The 14,014-nt window shown below is 40.5% G+C and overlaps 1 protein-coding gene across 5 annotated transcripts in view; it reads right to left on the reverse strand.

Moving 5' to 3' along the window:
• Positions 1–112: 112 nt before the first annotated feature.
• LOC146377481 (protein spire homolog 1-like) overlaps positions 113–14,014 on the reverse strand; it is a 39,451-nt gene continuing 25,549 nt past the window's right edge. The window contains exons 7-18 of one of the 5 annotated variants that reach the window (XM_084942925.1): positions 13,510–13,596; positions 12,843–12,972; positions 12,183–12,224; positions 7,208–7,371; positions 7,017–7,110; positions 6,635–6,777; positions 5,750–5,953; positions 4,424–4,561; positions 4,139–4,209; positions 3,984–4,011; positions 3,410–3,711; positions 113–2,860 (exon numbers count right to left, since the gene is read on the reverse strand). In XM_084942925.1, coding sequence (XP_084799051.1) covers positions 2,605–2,860; positions 3,410–3,711; positions 3,984–4,011; positions 4,139–4,209; positions 4,424–4,561; positions 5,750–5,953; positions 6,635–6,777; positions 7,017–7,110; positions 7,208–7,371; positions 12,183–12,224; positions 12,843–12,972; positions 13,510–13,596 — 1,659 coding nt within the window. In that variant the 3' untranslated portion in view covers positions 113–2,604. Of the gene's footprint in view, positions 2,861–3,409; positions 3,712–3,983; positions 4,012–4,138; positions 4,210–4,423; positions 4,562–5,749; positions 5,954–6,634; positions 6,778–7,016; positions 7,111–7,207; positions 7,372–8,347; positions 8,399–12,182; positions 12,225–12,842; positions 12,973–13,509; positions 13,597–14,014 lie in introns of all 5 variants that reach the window. The other 4 variants (XM_084942929.1, XM_084942926.1, XM_084942927.1 and 1 more) reach the window with 4 other exon arrangements.

Below are 14,014 nucleotides of genomic sequence, written 5' to 3' on the forward strand. Positions count from 1 at the left end.
CTCTAGTAGACACTTGGAGACACTTGAAAAAACAAGACATTATGTTTTTGGATACTTTAAAATAAAAGATGAATAAATAAATGATGAGGATAAATAAATGATGAGGCTGTGGTCAGCTATTGCATTACAGTTTATTGTTTATACTTGTCATTTGTTGCACTCTCTGCAGGGAGTTACAGCTTGAAGGTAATACAGACTGAAGGTACAAGCTACACTGTAGTACATGCATGATGCTGTCTGTCACACTGAGAGGTTTCTTCTGAAGACTTCGCAGCCCTCCTGTTCTTCACAGATGGACAATTTCCCTCTCAGCTCTACAGCAGTCTCATTGTCAGCACTGTCATGTTTGAGGCAACGCACCTGAACGTTAGAACAAACCCTTTGAAACGATGTATGTACAGTAACAGCAGACGACTGTTCAACAGATGAGAGCGATAACAAAAGGCATCTTTTAAGGCAAAATATGAAAAGACGTGGAATGCGATGAAGTGTAAAATAAACATCCAGGCTATGAGGAAGTTATATCTCTCTGCCAGTGAGACTATGAATGACAAAAAAGAAATCATAAAGGCATTGTATTAACATTAACTCTGAGTGACTGAAAGCTGGGCAGCGTGCTGTTATTTTATGTATTATGATTCATCTTTGCAAACATACAGAAACAAATCATTAACTTGATTCATGGGAAAGCAAGAGCGTTGCATCAGTTTAAGGTATGTTTTGAAAAGATGCTGTAATGCACATATTTCAGGTAAAATACTTAAAGGCAAATCTGAACCATCTGGGTCATAGTAATGTCTGAAATTATTATTATTATTATTATTTTTGTTACAGTCCTAAAATTGTGTCTTTCCTCAATCAGCCTCTGAGTAGGAGTGAGGGGATCGCAGGTGAACTCAACATTTGTTAGATGTTTTGATTCCCTTTAATCAAAGATACTTTGCTTGTGCTTTTGCTTCTGCCTAGAAACAGGTGATGTCATTCATATGCTTCCATTTCCAAGTCGGGATTTAATGATAGCTGGAGATTTTTGCCTATAGAAGCTCGTCAGGGTGCAAGCGTAACTTCACAACTGATCAAAACTGGTTCATCACAAAAGTAAACTGGGATAGATTGTGGTGAGATCATGATTTTAGACTGATTGGAGAATTAATTAATGTTATAACTTGTCTTTTGAAAAAGTTCAAATCAGCTTTATTTATACCACACAAATTAACAAAAAAAAAAGCACCTTAGAGACATCTGTGCATGCCAAGTGGTGTGCAGTTTAAAAGATTTTAAAAGGCATTTACCAGTTAATGGTAGGGACTAGAAATCTCAATAACATAGGCTCAGCTGTGTTTTGACCTTTTTCCCCCTAAAGCACCTTTGATAAGATATTTCTGAGAAAAGCAAAACTAAATAACTGGAGCACCACACTGCTGTCACTTATCCCTGATCTAAACCACCTGCACAGATCTGATTAAGTACATTTATAATATTTATTAGCATTAAACACTGATAAATGTTTTTCTTTGTTTTTCAGAGGGCATTTTGGGCTTATTTTAATCTCTATATTTTTGTTAAAATCCTTGTTTATAATATACTGGGCCTTGGTGGAGCCAGATCAACTTTATTCTGATTGGCTGCCCCTCACAAACACAACGTTTGCATGAGCTTTTGACTCCGAGAGATTATTTAGACATAGGCTGGTATCAGTATTTGAAGCGTGGCAATGTTTAATATATTATAACAATATATAGATGGCAAAAGAAAAAGCATGACAGGAGTGTTTTAAAGAACTTTGATCATTGTCTAATTACACATGAATATTTCACTTTAACAGAGACTGGAGCGATTGAGGTGGTCTTCCTCCATTTGCAAGACCACTGCATAAATCAATAACTACATCAGGAGACATATATATTTAAGGAGTTATTATTTGGCACTATAGTCAACATAAAAGCAGGTGATATTTCTCTTTGTGTAGCAACCTTTGGAGGAAAATAAAACGTGTAATTTAGCTTGAATTTCTCAAGGAAGCATGGTTTCAAGAGCGCTGTCAATAGCAGAGAGGAGTGAGAGTCTCCCTGAGCATCATCAGCAAAAGTCTGAACTGAAAACAGAGGGTGACATTTTATCGATTTTACTGTACATACATGTAAAAAACTAAATTATAGCCCATACAAAATGTACAGTTTTATCTTCTTTTTGATGACCGTCACTCTTAGTTTACAATACGATCGCTTTTCTGTTTTGTGCTTTTTATGTGAACGCGAGTTTAGGTGGAACAGACCGTGGCACCATCATGGAGGAAGGAAGTCAGTCCCCTTTGCACTTTGTCTCTGTTGAGTCAAATGCCTGTGTCCACACATTAAAGGTATTTCTGATATATTAATGATATTATTTAAAAAAAAACACAAAAAAAGACTGGCAGATCTACAGTATTGTCTAGAGAAGCTGATCACGATCGGGACACAGCAGCCAGAAACCTCACTATTCACCACCAAGGTTCTTACAGCCATTCAGGCAGCTTTCTCCGACTCACGTCCACTAATACAGTAAGATCATATCCAGTGTTGTGCCATTGGAGCTGGAAGCAGCCAGAAGGAGAGGTACAGAGTTTCAGATTTCATTGATTGTTCGTTCAGAGGGATGGTACTCCTCCCTTCCTTTAGGGGAGGACATGTAGAATGACTGTGTCTTGCGTTTTAAGCGAGCCCTCTTGGTGGCCAGTGACAGACTGTGTTTGCTGGAGGCGATTATGTCACAGATGAACTTCTTGCAGTCCACACAGACCTCCATGGTAGCCCAGTCCTCCGTCAGCTCTGGGGGAAGCTCCAGTTCTTCATGAGACTTTAAAGAGCCGTGCTTCGAAAACCTACAGAGACAGAAACAGCAGAGGAGCTCGGCTTGAACGGGAGCGAAACACAACATTGTTTTGATATATTAACAATGTGAATTAGCTTTGGTTTCAAATGATCTAAAATGTGCATTCATAGCTAACTTAATCCATGGGTTATCAATTAAATGTGTTTAAAAACAAAAAAACACATGAAACAACTCATCCTGAAAAGACTTAATGAAAAGTTCAGTCATGCATGATAATACAGGTAAATTAAATCCAAACTTCATGATTTTCTTGCTGCTTTTGTGATAAGGACGCTGAATGATTTGGTAAATTTTGACAATCAGCCAAGCAGTTTCTGATGTGGTAGTTGCAATTTTATCCACTAGATGTCAGCAACACCCAACAAATCTTCTGACTGAAGAGGACACGCTGTACCAAGCAGTAGTAGCTACAATGAATAAGGCCTTTACTTTGCATGGTGTGTGCAGTTTGTGATGACGAACACGAGATGTATGATCTCCTCCTTTTGATTTTTGCACTGCTATTTCTAGATTGAATAGTGTTGTTCATAGCTCTTACTTAGACATAGTCTTCTGGATGCTGTGGCGCTGTGGGTTACTGGAGGACTTGTCAGTTTTAGCAGCTGCTGCTGTTGTCGCTGCCCCAGGAGCTTTTCTGGGACCTTTAGATGCTCCTTTTGCAGGTTCTTTCAAAGCGGGGGATGCAGCAGCCCCTCCTGGTTTAGATGGACCTGGGGCTCCAGCCACTGACAGTCCTTGTCCTACAGAAGCCATGGCACTTATTCTCTCCCTGGGGAGAGTGTTGGTGGAGCCAATGGAGTAGATGGGCAAGCTGGAATAAGGTTTGGATGGCAGCCGCATCTGTCAGAGATGGAAGGCATGTATGAAAGAGATAAAACTTCCTCACAATGCGTATGGAAGCACAGCAATGATGCAAAACAAGAGAGAAGAGTGTCGTCAGTTTGAATTTGGTTGATTGGGAAGTAATTAGCCAAAGATCAGTGACCACAATTTGCCACATTAGGAAGTATCTTACACTATTTACTTATTTATTTTAAAGAGGTCCACTTTATTGTCACCAGCACAAAGATGTGATACTGCAGAAGAGGACTTATTTATCCCACGTGCCTTACCTTTTTGCAGCACTGTGCGCACACAGGCCTGCAAAGAGACGATTGACAGAAGTTACAGGAGAAGGAATAAACAAAAGCAGCCATAGATCCTTAAATAATTATAAACAGAAGAGTATTAATGAAAAAGATGAAGATAATCATCTGAAATTGTTTACTTTTTGCAGAACTGGCAGGTGTAGGACCAGGTGAAGAAGGAAAACCTTTTGGCTCGACAACAGAAGCAAAGCTGCAACAGAAATATAGAGATTGCAGTAAATATAAAGAAGGTATTTGGAACCAAAAAAACATTTTTCTCAGGATAAAAGTTTCCCTAACCCTAACCCACTTATGGTGTTATAATTTAACTGTGCTTATTTAGAAAGAGTAAGTAATCCCTGTTTATTAAAGAGAGATTACTTCTTTATAATAGAATTAACCTAGGCAATAAAAAAATGCATTACCTTCCCCTTCTTCATGGCATTGTAGATGTCTTTGTACTGCTGGAACTTCTCCAGCTCTGCCTTCACCAGCACCTGCCTGATGTGCATCACCTCCTCCACAGTCAGAGACAGACACTCCACAGGAAAACAAAACTCCTCCTGCAGCAACAACAAGAATTATACGCACAGCAGTGAGTGGACCCAGCAGACTCAAAACACAGGACTCAGTGTTTTTCATTCAGCACACACATGCACAACTCTCCTGCACCTTTAAGAGCACTGAGAGTGGGTCATACAATTGGGTCATAAAAATATCCTCATTGTTCAGTGAAAGAAAAGGCAGCTCAGAGGAGAATCGTGATGTGGAAAAAACAGTGAACACTTTATTCCTGCAGCAGTGCCGAGAAATAGTGTTCACAAAGCGTGCAATGATTGTCTTCAAGAACTGGCTAAAAAAAGAGAATTTCTTTTTATATTTGTTATCCAGCTGGAAGCAGCCATCAGAACATGATACACTGTGGTCATAAGGGATGGACATGGTCAGCAACAATACTCAGGCAGGCTGTGGCATTAAAACAATGCTCAGTTGGTCCTAAGGGGCAAAATGTGTGCCAAGAAAATATCCCCCAAACCATTACACCATCAGCAGGCTTAAGTATTTATACAGACATTGTGACCCTAGCGTCTGAATGCGGCAGCAGAAACAGAAACTCGTCAGACCATGCGCCGTTTTTCCAACCTGTTCTTCTGTTGTGCAATCTTGGTGAGCCAGTGTGAATTGGGCCCTCAGTTTCCTGTTCTTAGCCCATAGGAGGGGCACCTAATGTGGTCTTGACCATGTCTACATGGAACTCAAGGAACAAAGAGAGCAATATTAAATAAGGGAACATCCTAGATGACTGTGGTTTTATTGTAAGGGGAGGCTGTATATGTTTGTAGCCACAAGGTGTGTTTGTCTGCTACTCAGGGCATCCTCAGGGCCTTTGTAACAGTCGTACATTATGAATCCTTGATTGACTGCTGAAGTACAAGTTAACGCACCGTGGTTCTTCCCATTACTCTCTGTTACCAGAAACGAGGAGGAGAGGAAACTTCAAATTCACTTTTTAGTGTTCAGAAACATGAAAAAAAGAGATCTTTGATCCTATGTTCGTCTTTCCTGTTATTTCCTGTAAACGCTCGGACAGTTCTTTGTTAGTTCTATGTTGCTATACGCTTGAGCCACTGTGTTAGATATCCAAAGCAATGTCCTCAGCCTGCTCTAGGTGAATGATATCTAGTGAAGAATTAGGAGGATGAGCAGCTACGGTTATTATGACGGGACAGACTGGTGGGAGACGGGCAAACCTCGGCCGAGTCTCTTCGAAGGATGTAAACCTTCCTGCACAGATCAAAAAGTGTCTTCACCAACCCCAACACAAACACCTCGATAGGGTTGGAGCTCCACAAAGGGCACAGAGTGGAGGGAGAAGGGTGGAGAAGGAAGGGAATCCAGGAGTGATGCGAGATTTCGATTCCAACCTGAGCAAGAGAAGGTGGAGGTGTGTGTGTCTGTGGGAGGGAGGAAGAACAGAAAGCCTGCAATTTAACAGAGATACAGGGACTCGATGGTTCTGGTAAAAGAAGGAGGAGGGAAGAAATCCTGAGAAAGGGGCAAACAGAAGAGAGATGACAGCATGTGTGTTTAGTTTCAATCCTTCCTCATTTCCCTACAGATCTTGATGCTCTGCATACTTACCTCGTTCTCCCTCTGCTTCTTTTGATTATTAAGTTATTTGACCACACTGGACACTGACAGCCACTGGAACGAGTCAAAACAGCAATCGAAGGAATATCCTTTGAAACTAATGCATTAGTAGATTTGGTTTTTTTGATTTCAATCTGGTCCAGTTCTGATTCTCTTCCAAAGTGTGTGTTTTGTCTTGTCTTTCTCCCCTAACCCCCCAATCAGTCGTGACAGTTGGCTGCCCCTCCCTGAGGCTGGTTCAGCTGGAGTTTTTTTCTTGTTACAAGGTTACATGTTTTTCCTTCCCACTGTCACCAAGTGCTTGCTCACAGGGGATCGTGTGGTTGTTGGGGTTTTCTCACTATTATTGTAGTGTATTTAACTTATAACATAAAGCGCCTTGAGGTGACTGTTGTTGTGATTTGGCGCTATATAAATAAAACTGAATTGAACTGAACTGAATCCTATTTCCAAATGTTTATTTTTAAATGATACACAAAGCTCACCAGGGACTTGGAGCTCTGCTTGGAGGGCGGCTGAAACGGTCGGACATTTGTGGGTGTTTCCTTCTCAATAGAGTGTCTTCTCTGGGGGGTCTTACGCCTCTCTGGTTGAGGTGTAGAGGAGATGGGCAGGAACATGGGTGGAGCTGATGTTCATAGATAGAACGTAAGAGAGAGAGAGAGAGAAAAAAGAGCAAGTTTAACTGCAAAGAAGCAATTGATTGGTTAATCTTTGGCTCAAGACCTACTGATTATAAATAATCTTTCAAATGAAAAGACTTTGGGAAACATGACTGGCAAGGCTGCAAGATTAAAAGCCATCGATCACTGCCAGCAGATAGCTTAGTTAAGGAGGCAGGGGGCGTCGAAAGGCTTCCTGACTCACTTTTCTTCCCCAGCACAGATTCTGGGGAAGTGTCATCCATCAGAGATGTCGCCACGCTGGAGCTGCTCGCTGATTTGTGTCCAACAATCTCATCCTGAATGCACAGAATACACATGCACTTCAGTCATCACTTTTTCTGCACAAAGTAAATGCATCTAGGAAAAAGAAAATTCTAATACACAGAAACGCACTTCAGAGTCAGAGCTGTCCAGTTCAGCGAGGCTGGGAGCCTTCAGGAGCCTCTTTCTCTGAGGAACTGACTGAGATCCAGAGGGTTCGACTCTGGGTGATCCAGATCCGTTGGTGAGAGACAGAGAGCTGGATGTCCTCCTGCCCATACGTGGGCTGAACTCATCTGCATAGAGTCACACAGGAGAGTGTCATTCAGGCACAGCAGTTGAAACGAAACCCAAAACACATCCTCTCTTGATTCTTTGCATCCAAACAGGTTATACTTTGCATCTTTCTTTTACTATCCCATTTGTTATATGGGGAAACAGAGTTTTCAAGTTGTAGTGGGTTTCAGTGGGTGGTGAGGTGAAAGGATGCAATGAATGATGTTACAGAGGACTGAGTTTTGAGAGTTGCCGAAAGGTTAAAGAGGTTGGCGAAGGTTACGTTTTTCCTAAGGGGAAGCATAGGAGCAGGGCGGTGTTACACGCAGAGCATGGATGCCTTCTTCATGAAATATTTAAACTGTGGACTCCTAAAAAAAAAAGCTTCTCTCCCATATCAACCCCCAGGGAACGTTTTTAGGGAAAGCTAAGTCCTTGAAACCAAATTTCCCAATTTACTAAACAGACACTCTTTACTGGCTAAAGTCTAAAAGTAGAAAAGACAACATTAAAATCAACCACCTACAATACCAAGCTGCCTGATTCTGACTAATTTCTGGATAAAGCAAAAAGACAACCTGATGAGAGGGTTTGGAGGCAGGGAGTATGGGAAAAGCAGACAAGCGAGTGCTGCAAGAGACAGATAAAAACACAGCTGATAGGATTGGTGGGAACTCTGAAACTCTCCTTTCTCCCTTCAGCCTCTTGTTTGTGGGAAAAGCATCCACATGAGCTCATCGTCTCAACACGAGCTCTGTTCCTGCTGCCCAGTCTTTTTATGACCAAAGATTCCTAAGAACCTACATCACCAGTTTTTCTCTATTCAGCCATCATTCTAAACCCTTTCTTTGTTTCACCCAAGTCTCAGCATTCACATATTCAAAAAGAGGAGATATTAGTTTAAAGCTGGCGGGCAGGGAGGAGACAAAACAGACAAGACCATTAGGTTAAAATGCAAACATGGCCTTCCAAACCACAGCATTGCTCATACGTTACCTATTCCAGTACGGAATAAATCCTGCGGCATACTGCGAGTTTTGCCGAAACCTAAAAGGGAGACCTCCTTTAATAAGATGGCTATAAGTAAATTCACCACTCAGTACACCTGCAGTTTATATCCAAATAAAATGGAGTGACTGAAGTAGTAAACAGATTTGTGTTTGACAGAATACTTTGGGATACTTTGTGTATGTGTGCAGCTACAGGGAAATGGGTCTGTTGTCTGGATTACATCATGAAACGTATAACTGCTCAATGTTAAAATACTGACCCTACAAAGGAGTCATTTTGATTCTAAAGTATTTAGTGCAAAATCTGATATTAAATGTTTTTATTTTGTCTATAAAATGATTTAAAATAGACATGGTTTTTAACATATTATCTGTCTTTGTGTGGGTTAGAAGAAGAAGTTTAGTATCACTCTCATGTTGCCTGGCTAAGTCAAGATGGGTCAGCTCAGTTCAGCATAAAGACCACAGCTTTCAGTTCAGTTAAGGTTTCATTTGATTTTTTTATGTCTAATGTTTAAGCATCTTAGCCGTGCTTCAGATCAACGACATGACCAGGGTGTAGCCCAGCTCTCGCTCTATGGTAGATGGAATAGGCTCCAGAGAGAGAGAGAACTCCAGTGATCGACTGGTCCCCTACTAGCAGGCACTCAGAGATAGAGGGGTAAAAGACCTTCCTTTTAACAGGAAGAGACCTCCAGCAGAACCAGGCTCGGGGAGGGGCAGCACATCTGCTGTGTAGTTTTGCAGTAAATAGAACAAACGCTTCAATAATACCTGTGATGAGCTCAAGTCAACATTGCATTGCATACCATGCAAGAGTTCTGATTTGAGAGTTTGGTTTGTTTGGGATCATTGTCATGCTGTCAGCCAATTTCTAGCTGGTATTGGATGGTGGATCAAAAATTAGTGGTGTTTTTCTTTGTAATTCCATCAATTTTAACAAGATTTTAAAAACTGTCTGGATTGCAGCACAAAACCATGACAGAGCCTCCACCGTGTTTTACAGATGACTATGAACACTCGCGGTTTTACGTCCCTCCTCCTGAAAATGTCAGATTTTCAAGTTTCATTCATCAGACTTATTTCTACTGATTTTAAGTCCAGTCCTTGTATAATTTGGCAAACCTACCTGCCATTTCTCCCAGTTTCCCTTCTTTAAGAATGGTTTCTTAACAGCTACCCTCTGTGTCAGGTCTTTGCCGGATTCTTTCCCCCTGTTTCTTAAGGATGTGACCTTTCAGACACTGTTCATTTGCATTTTCAGGCTTGCCTCTTCGTTAGTCTTCAAAGTCTTTAAAGTTATATTGCAAACACTTTTTATACTTGAATGATTCACAGATCATTATTAAGAGGCTTAAGAAAAACTTCAGAAAGCTTGAAGAACTACTGCTCAAGACCACTTAAAAGATACAAGAAAGTCTGGCTCCTTAAAAGCAAAATATAAAGAAACAAAGAGTGGCTCAAGACTTTTGCACAGTAGCATATAGTTTTTTTTTTACAAAGTTGTACCATTACAAGCTGATAATGTGGTGACAGTATTGCTGTTAGGTCGCAAAATCACCAGACCACTTACACACTTTTCTACAAAATTGTAGTAACACTACAGTAACAACATGCAAACAGTGTATTACTATGATACTACTATTACTATGATATTAAAGCAAAAATTAGGGTAATGTTATACAATTTTGTTATTAAGTGTTTTTAGACCTAAATATGTATTTATGTATAATATAACGTTTGTCTTACGTTTTTATTCTAGCGTTATGTAATTTGAAACATCACTCCCATTACGGATCGATTAATTTGACATTTTCCTTTCAATTTTTTGTAGGGGACCCCAGGGAGCCAATCACATTACCCAAGTCACACCCTTGTTGCTAATCTAATCACCTGCTGACTCTAGCATTAAACAAAAGCACAGAGAGAGTGGCATCAACCTTCTCAACTAATGCACAACTAAAACAAAATACTTAATGTCACATTTTAATGACAATTTAAGTAGAACCAAGCAGCACCGCCTGCTCACATTGCCTTTAAAACAATAAGCTATCACGAAGGCCCAACGCTGCGCGCAGGGACATGATACCTCACTAAGACTTGTGATCGCAGCATTTAATCTCATGAAATCTATTTCCCCTTAGCCATACTCATTAATTTGTCAGCGGGAATGTAAAATCCCCACAAAGTACAGAGTTATCAATATGGTCACATCATATGGGAATGAGTGATTATAAAGGGAAGGTTTTACACACAGGTCAACAGACAACACAAATGAGGGAGCTGTTTTGAGAGACACTGGCTTCAGTAGGAGAGAAAGTGGAGCACAGGATTATTCTAAATTGGCCACCTGCATCGCAATCACAACACTATCTCCAAATTTGAACCCTGGGCATGTTCCACTGCTGGTAGCCTGTAGCTCGTCATCTTAGACTATATTTTACTATGCTGTGCAGAGCATGAGGCTGCGCACCGGTCCACCTGCGCACTGGCTCGATTCTGCAAAGTCACTGCTGCACACGAAAGACTCTTTTGTATAGATTCTTGGAGACGTTGAGGTGTCACGTATGCTTTTGGCTGTTCCTTGCCAACCCTTGATTAGATAGCTGGCAGCTCACTTCTACTGAAGTTTCACATTATAGAGGAACCTTTAAGAGACTAAGTGCTTGGAAAAGGTGTCACTTTTCCCAAGAAGCAACAGCAGGAATATTTTTCAGGAGGTACAGGAATTTCCTTTAACATGAAGACTGACTAAAATAAACTGTTTTCTCAAGGCTGCAATCATTTTAACAGCCAACAGTATTTTTTTTAAAAAAAGAAGAAGATGTTTGTATAGAAAGCAGTGATGTAATTTTACCATCCTTCCTTCAGAACGCTACATGCAAAAAAACAAAAACAAAACAGCGACATTGTGAATAAAATTCTTCTTGTTTTTAGCACCTCTAAACACTTTAAATATCTCAGTCTGGCTGTGAGGCGATGTAATCTCTTCCAATCGAAGACATATATTACACAAAGTAAAGATTCCTTTTATGACAAATGAAAGGCAGTGAGTTTTGAACATAAGCCTGTTTTTTGTTGGTCTGTAGGATAAAGTCACATCAAATACTTTTCAAGATTTCTTTTAAATGATCTGTTCATATATTTTCTATTATTTTTTGAATTTTCTTTTGTTTTGCACACTGAAATCTAAGGCAAAGTTTGAATTTTTGAGAAATATAACAACATAACATTCAGACATTGTCACTAATTGTCTTTTGCAATGTGAAATGAATCAGTGTGTGCTAAAATATGAGACTTTACAGGACAGATTGTTTGTTTTCCTCGTATTTTAACTAGCCAATACTCAGGCAGGTTCGGGTTTTTATCTTTAAAGGTTTTCGAGATTTTCATGTTCAAGCTTTGCCTCAGATTTCAACGTGCAAAAAAATGGTCTGAACGTTCATTTGATTTCCCTGGTTTTAAGGTTAATGTTGCTTATACTAGCATACATAATAGCATGTAAAACACACCATGCACAGCTTTACAAGTTTAAAGCATGGCCTGTGGATGTAGTTCAGCGTGCCACTCATGTCACCTCGCTCTCATCAGCATCCTCCTACTGACCAGTGTCCCACGGGTCCATGTTTCACCTCCAAAGAAGGCAATCACCAAACGATGAAGCACAACATGAAATGTGTGTACAATATGTAGATTGATGCACTAAAAGTGTGTATCTGTGTCTGTGTGTTTGTTCGTGCTGACAGAACAGATGAGCAGCCACAACAAAGCGGGGAACAGAAAGTGATGAAAAGCCAGGTAAGCAGCGAGGGAGACTTTACCTGACGCGTCAAAACTGAAAGACATGCTAAGTGGCCGAATTACTGCAACGAGAAACGCCATGGACAGTTATTGTTTGTGATAGAGGCACATCAAGTCAAGACTTACTACTGTACATACAAGAAGTTGGTATTTAGTGAGAAAAGAATTGAAATGGCATGCTTATTGTCTTATTTCAGATCCCAAAGGTTTCATTGCTTTCATGACGAGAGATAAGAGGATTTTTGAATAAGTCAGCCAATGGGGAGACACTGCAGACAACACAGTACTGGGTTCAGTGTGTTAATAGAAGTTGCAGACACTTAGCATTATTGCGGCATACGACTTATACTCTGTTGCAAACAATATAAGCCAAAAAACAATAATAGGCATTAGTTGCAACACAAATATGAACGGTTAGGCAGCAGCAGCTACAATAGCACAGAGCATAGGCACAAAGTAGGAACATAGAAAAGAACAGAAACAGCTCAAAGTAATGAAGCTAGTGCACACTTCGTATGTGATTCTGAGGTGCAGGCATCAGATCCATACTTCAGCTTAAAACGTCTTAAAATTTTAGAGCGAAGTATGGTTGCATGTGTATGGGAGTGTGCACGTGAGTGTGCACCAACGGGACTAAAAAATACCAAGAGCAGGGACAATGAAGCGGGACGCCTCCTTACCCAGCCTTCCTCTGCGGACCTCGTCAGGAGAGACCGGGCGAAGTTTCCGCTCTGCTTTGATCTCCTCCAGGATCCGCTCGTGCAGCGTGGGAGGAGGCTGAGTCTGTGGCTTCAGCTTCCGAGCTGACACCTAAGTAGTGTGGGATGATGATGGGTGGCACGGAGTGAAAAAGGGAGCATACCAACACTGACACAAATGTACAGGGTTGTAGCCTGCAGGCCTGCTTCTCTTCGCCTCTTCGGGTCTACTTTGACTGATTGTTCACCTGATTGCTGAGAGATGAGAGCACTGCTGAAAAAGCAGCCTGCTAATCCTGCTGCAAGATTGATATCAGCACAGAATCCATTATTTCTCCGAATTCAGGCTGCAGTGAGACGTGAACACCCATGTGCTTTACAGAGTCTGGATTTACAGTCGATCACATGTAGTGGAAATAGTCAAGTCTAATCATCGGGATGATTTTGGCTTTAGCAACAGCAAATCAACCTATAAACCATCTCCTGACATGAGAGTCACAGTGTTTCCCACAAATAACACCAGGTTAGAAGCAGGAAATGTCTTTGTTAAAAATCCTTATTTGTGTTTACTAATTCGCAAATGTGTAGAGGGATTATTGGTTTAATCTCAGTTTTAATATTTAAATCAATCAGATTTGTCAGTACTCACGGGATTGAGAGGGGGTCTGGACCTGATGAACTCCAGGATGACTTCATGAGCACTTTTCTTTAATCTTGGTGGGATGTCTCCATTGACCTGAAGCAAAGGAACAATTGGTCTGCTTATATTAGCTCAGACAAACGCTGCTTCTTTCAGGAGGTCATTTACTAGATGGAGAACATGATGGATGGAAAAATTAAATAATCCAAACTCAAATAATATAAAAACACAATATCAAAAAAGTATATATGGACATTTTTAAATTTTCTGTTGCAAGACAACCAAACCCAAGACCATTACATAAAGCTGAGGTTGATGATTATTTTTAATTATCATCAAGGCTGTCAAATTTTCCAGCGTCGTTCTCAGAGCCCAAGACGTTAAATCATGCTTGGGTCATCTGACAGTCAAAAAACTAGTAATATTCAATAATGGTTCTAATATAAAAGCAGCAACTCCTCACTGCTAAATAGAAAGACTTTAATCAGCGATCACAATAATTACAAAATATTTT

Source organism: Perissodus microlepis, chromosome 11 (assembly GCF_051167445.1).
Source record: "Perissodus microlepis isolate ML-2025 ecotype Zambia chromosome 11, ASM5116744v1, whole genome shotgun sequence".
In the NCBI taxonomy this organism is placed as follows: Eukaryota; Metazoa; Chordata; class Actinopteri; order Cichliformes; family Cichlidae; genus Perissodus; species Perissodus microlepis.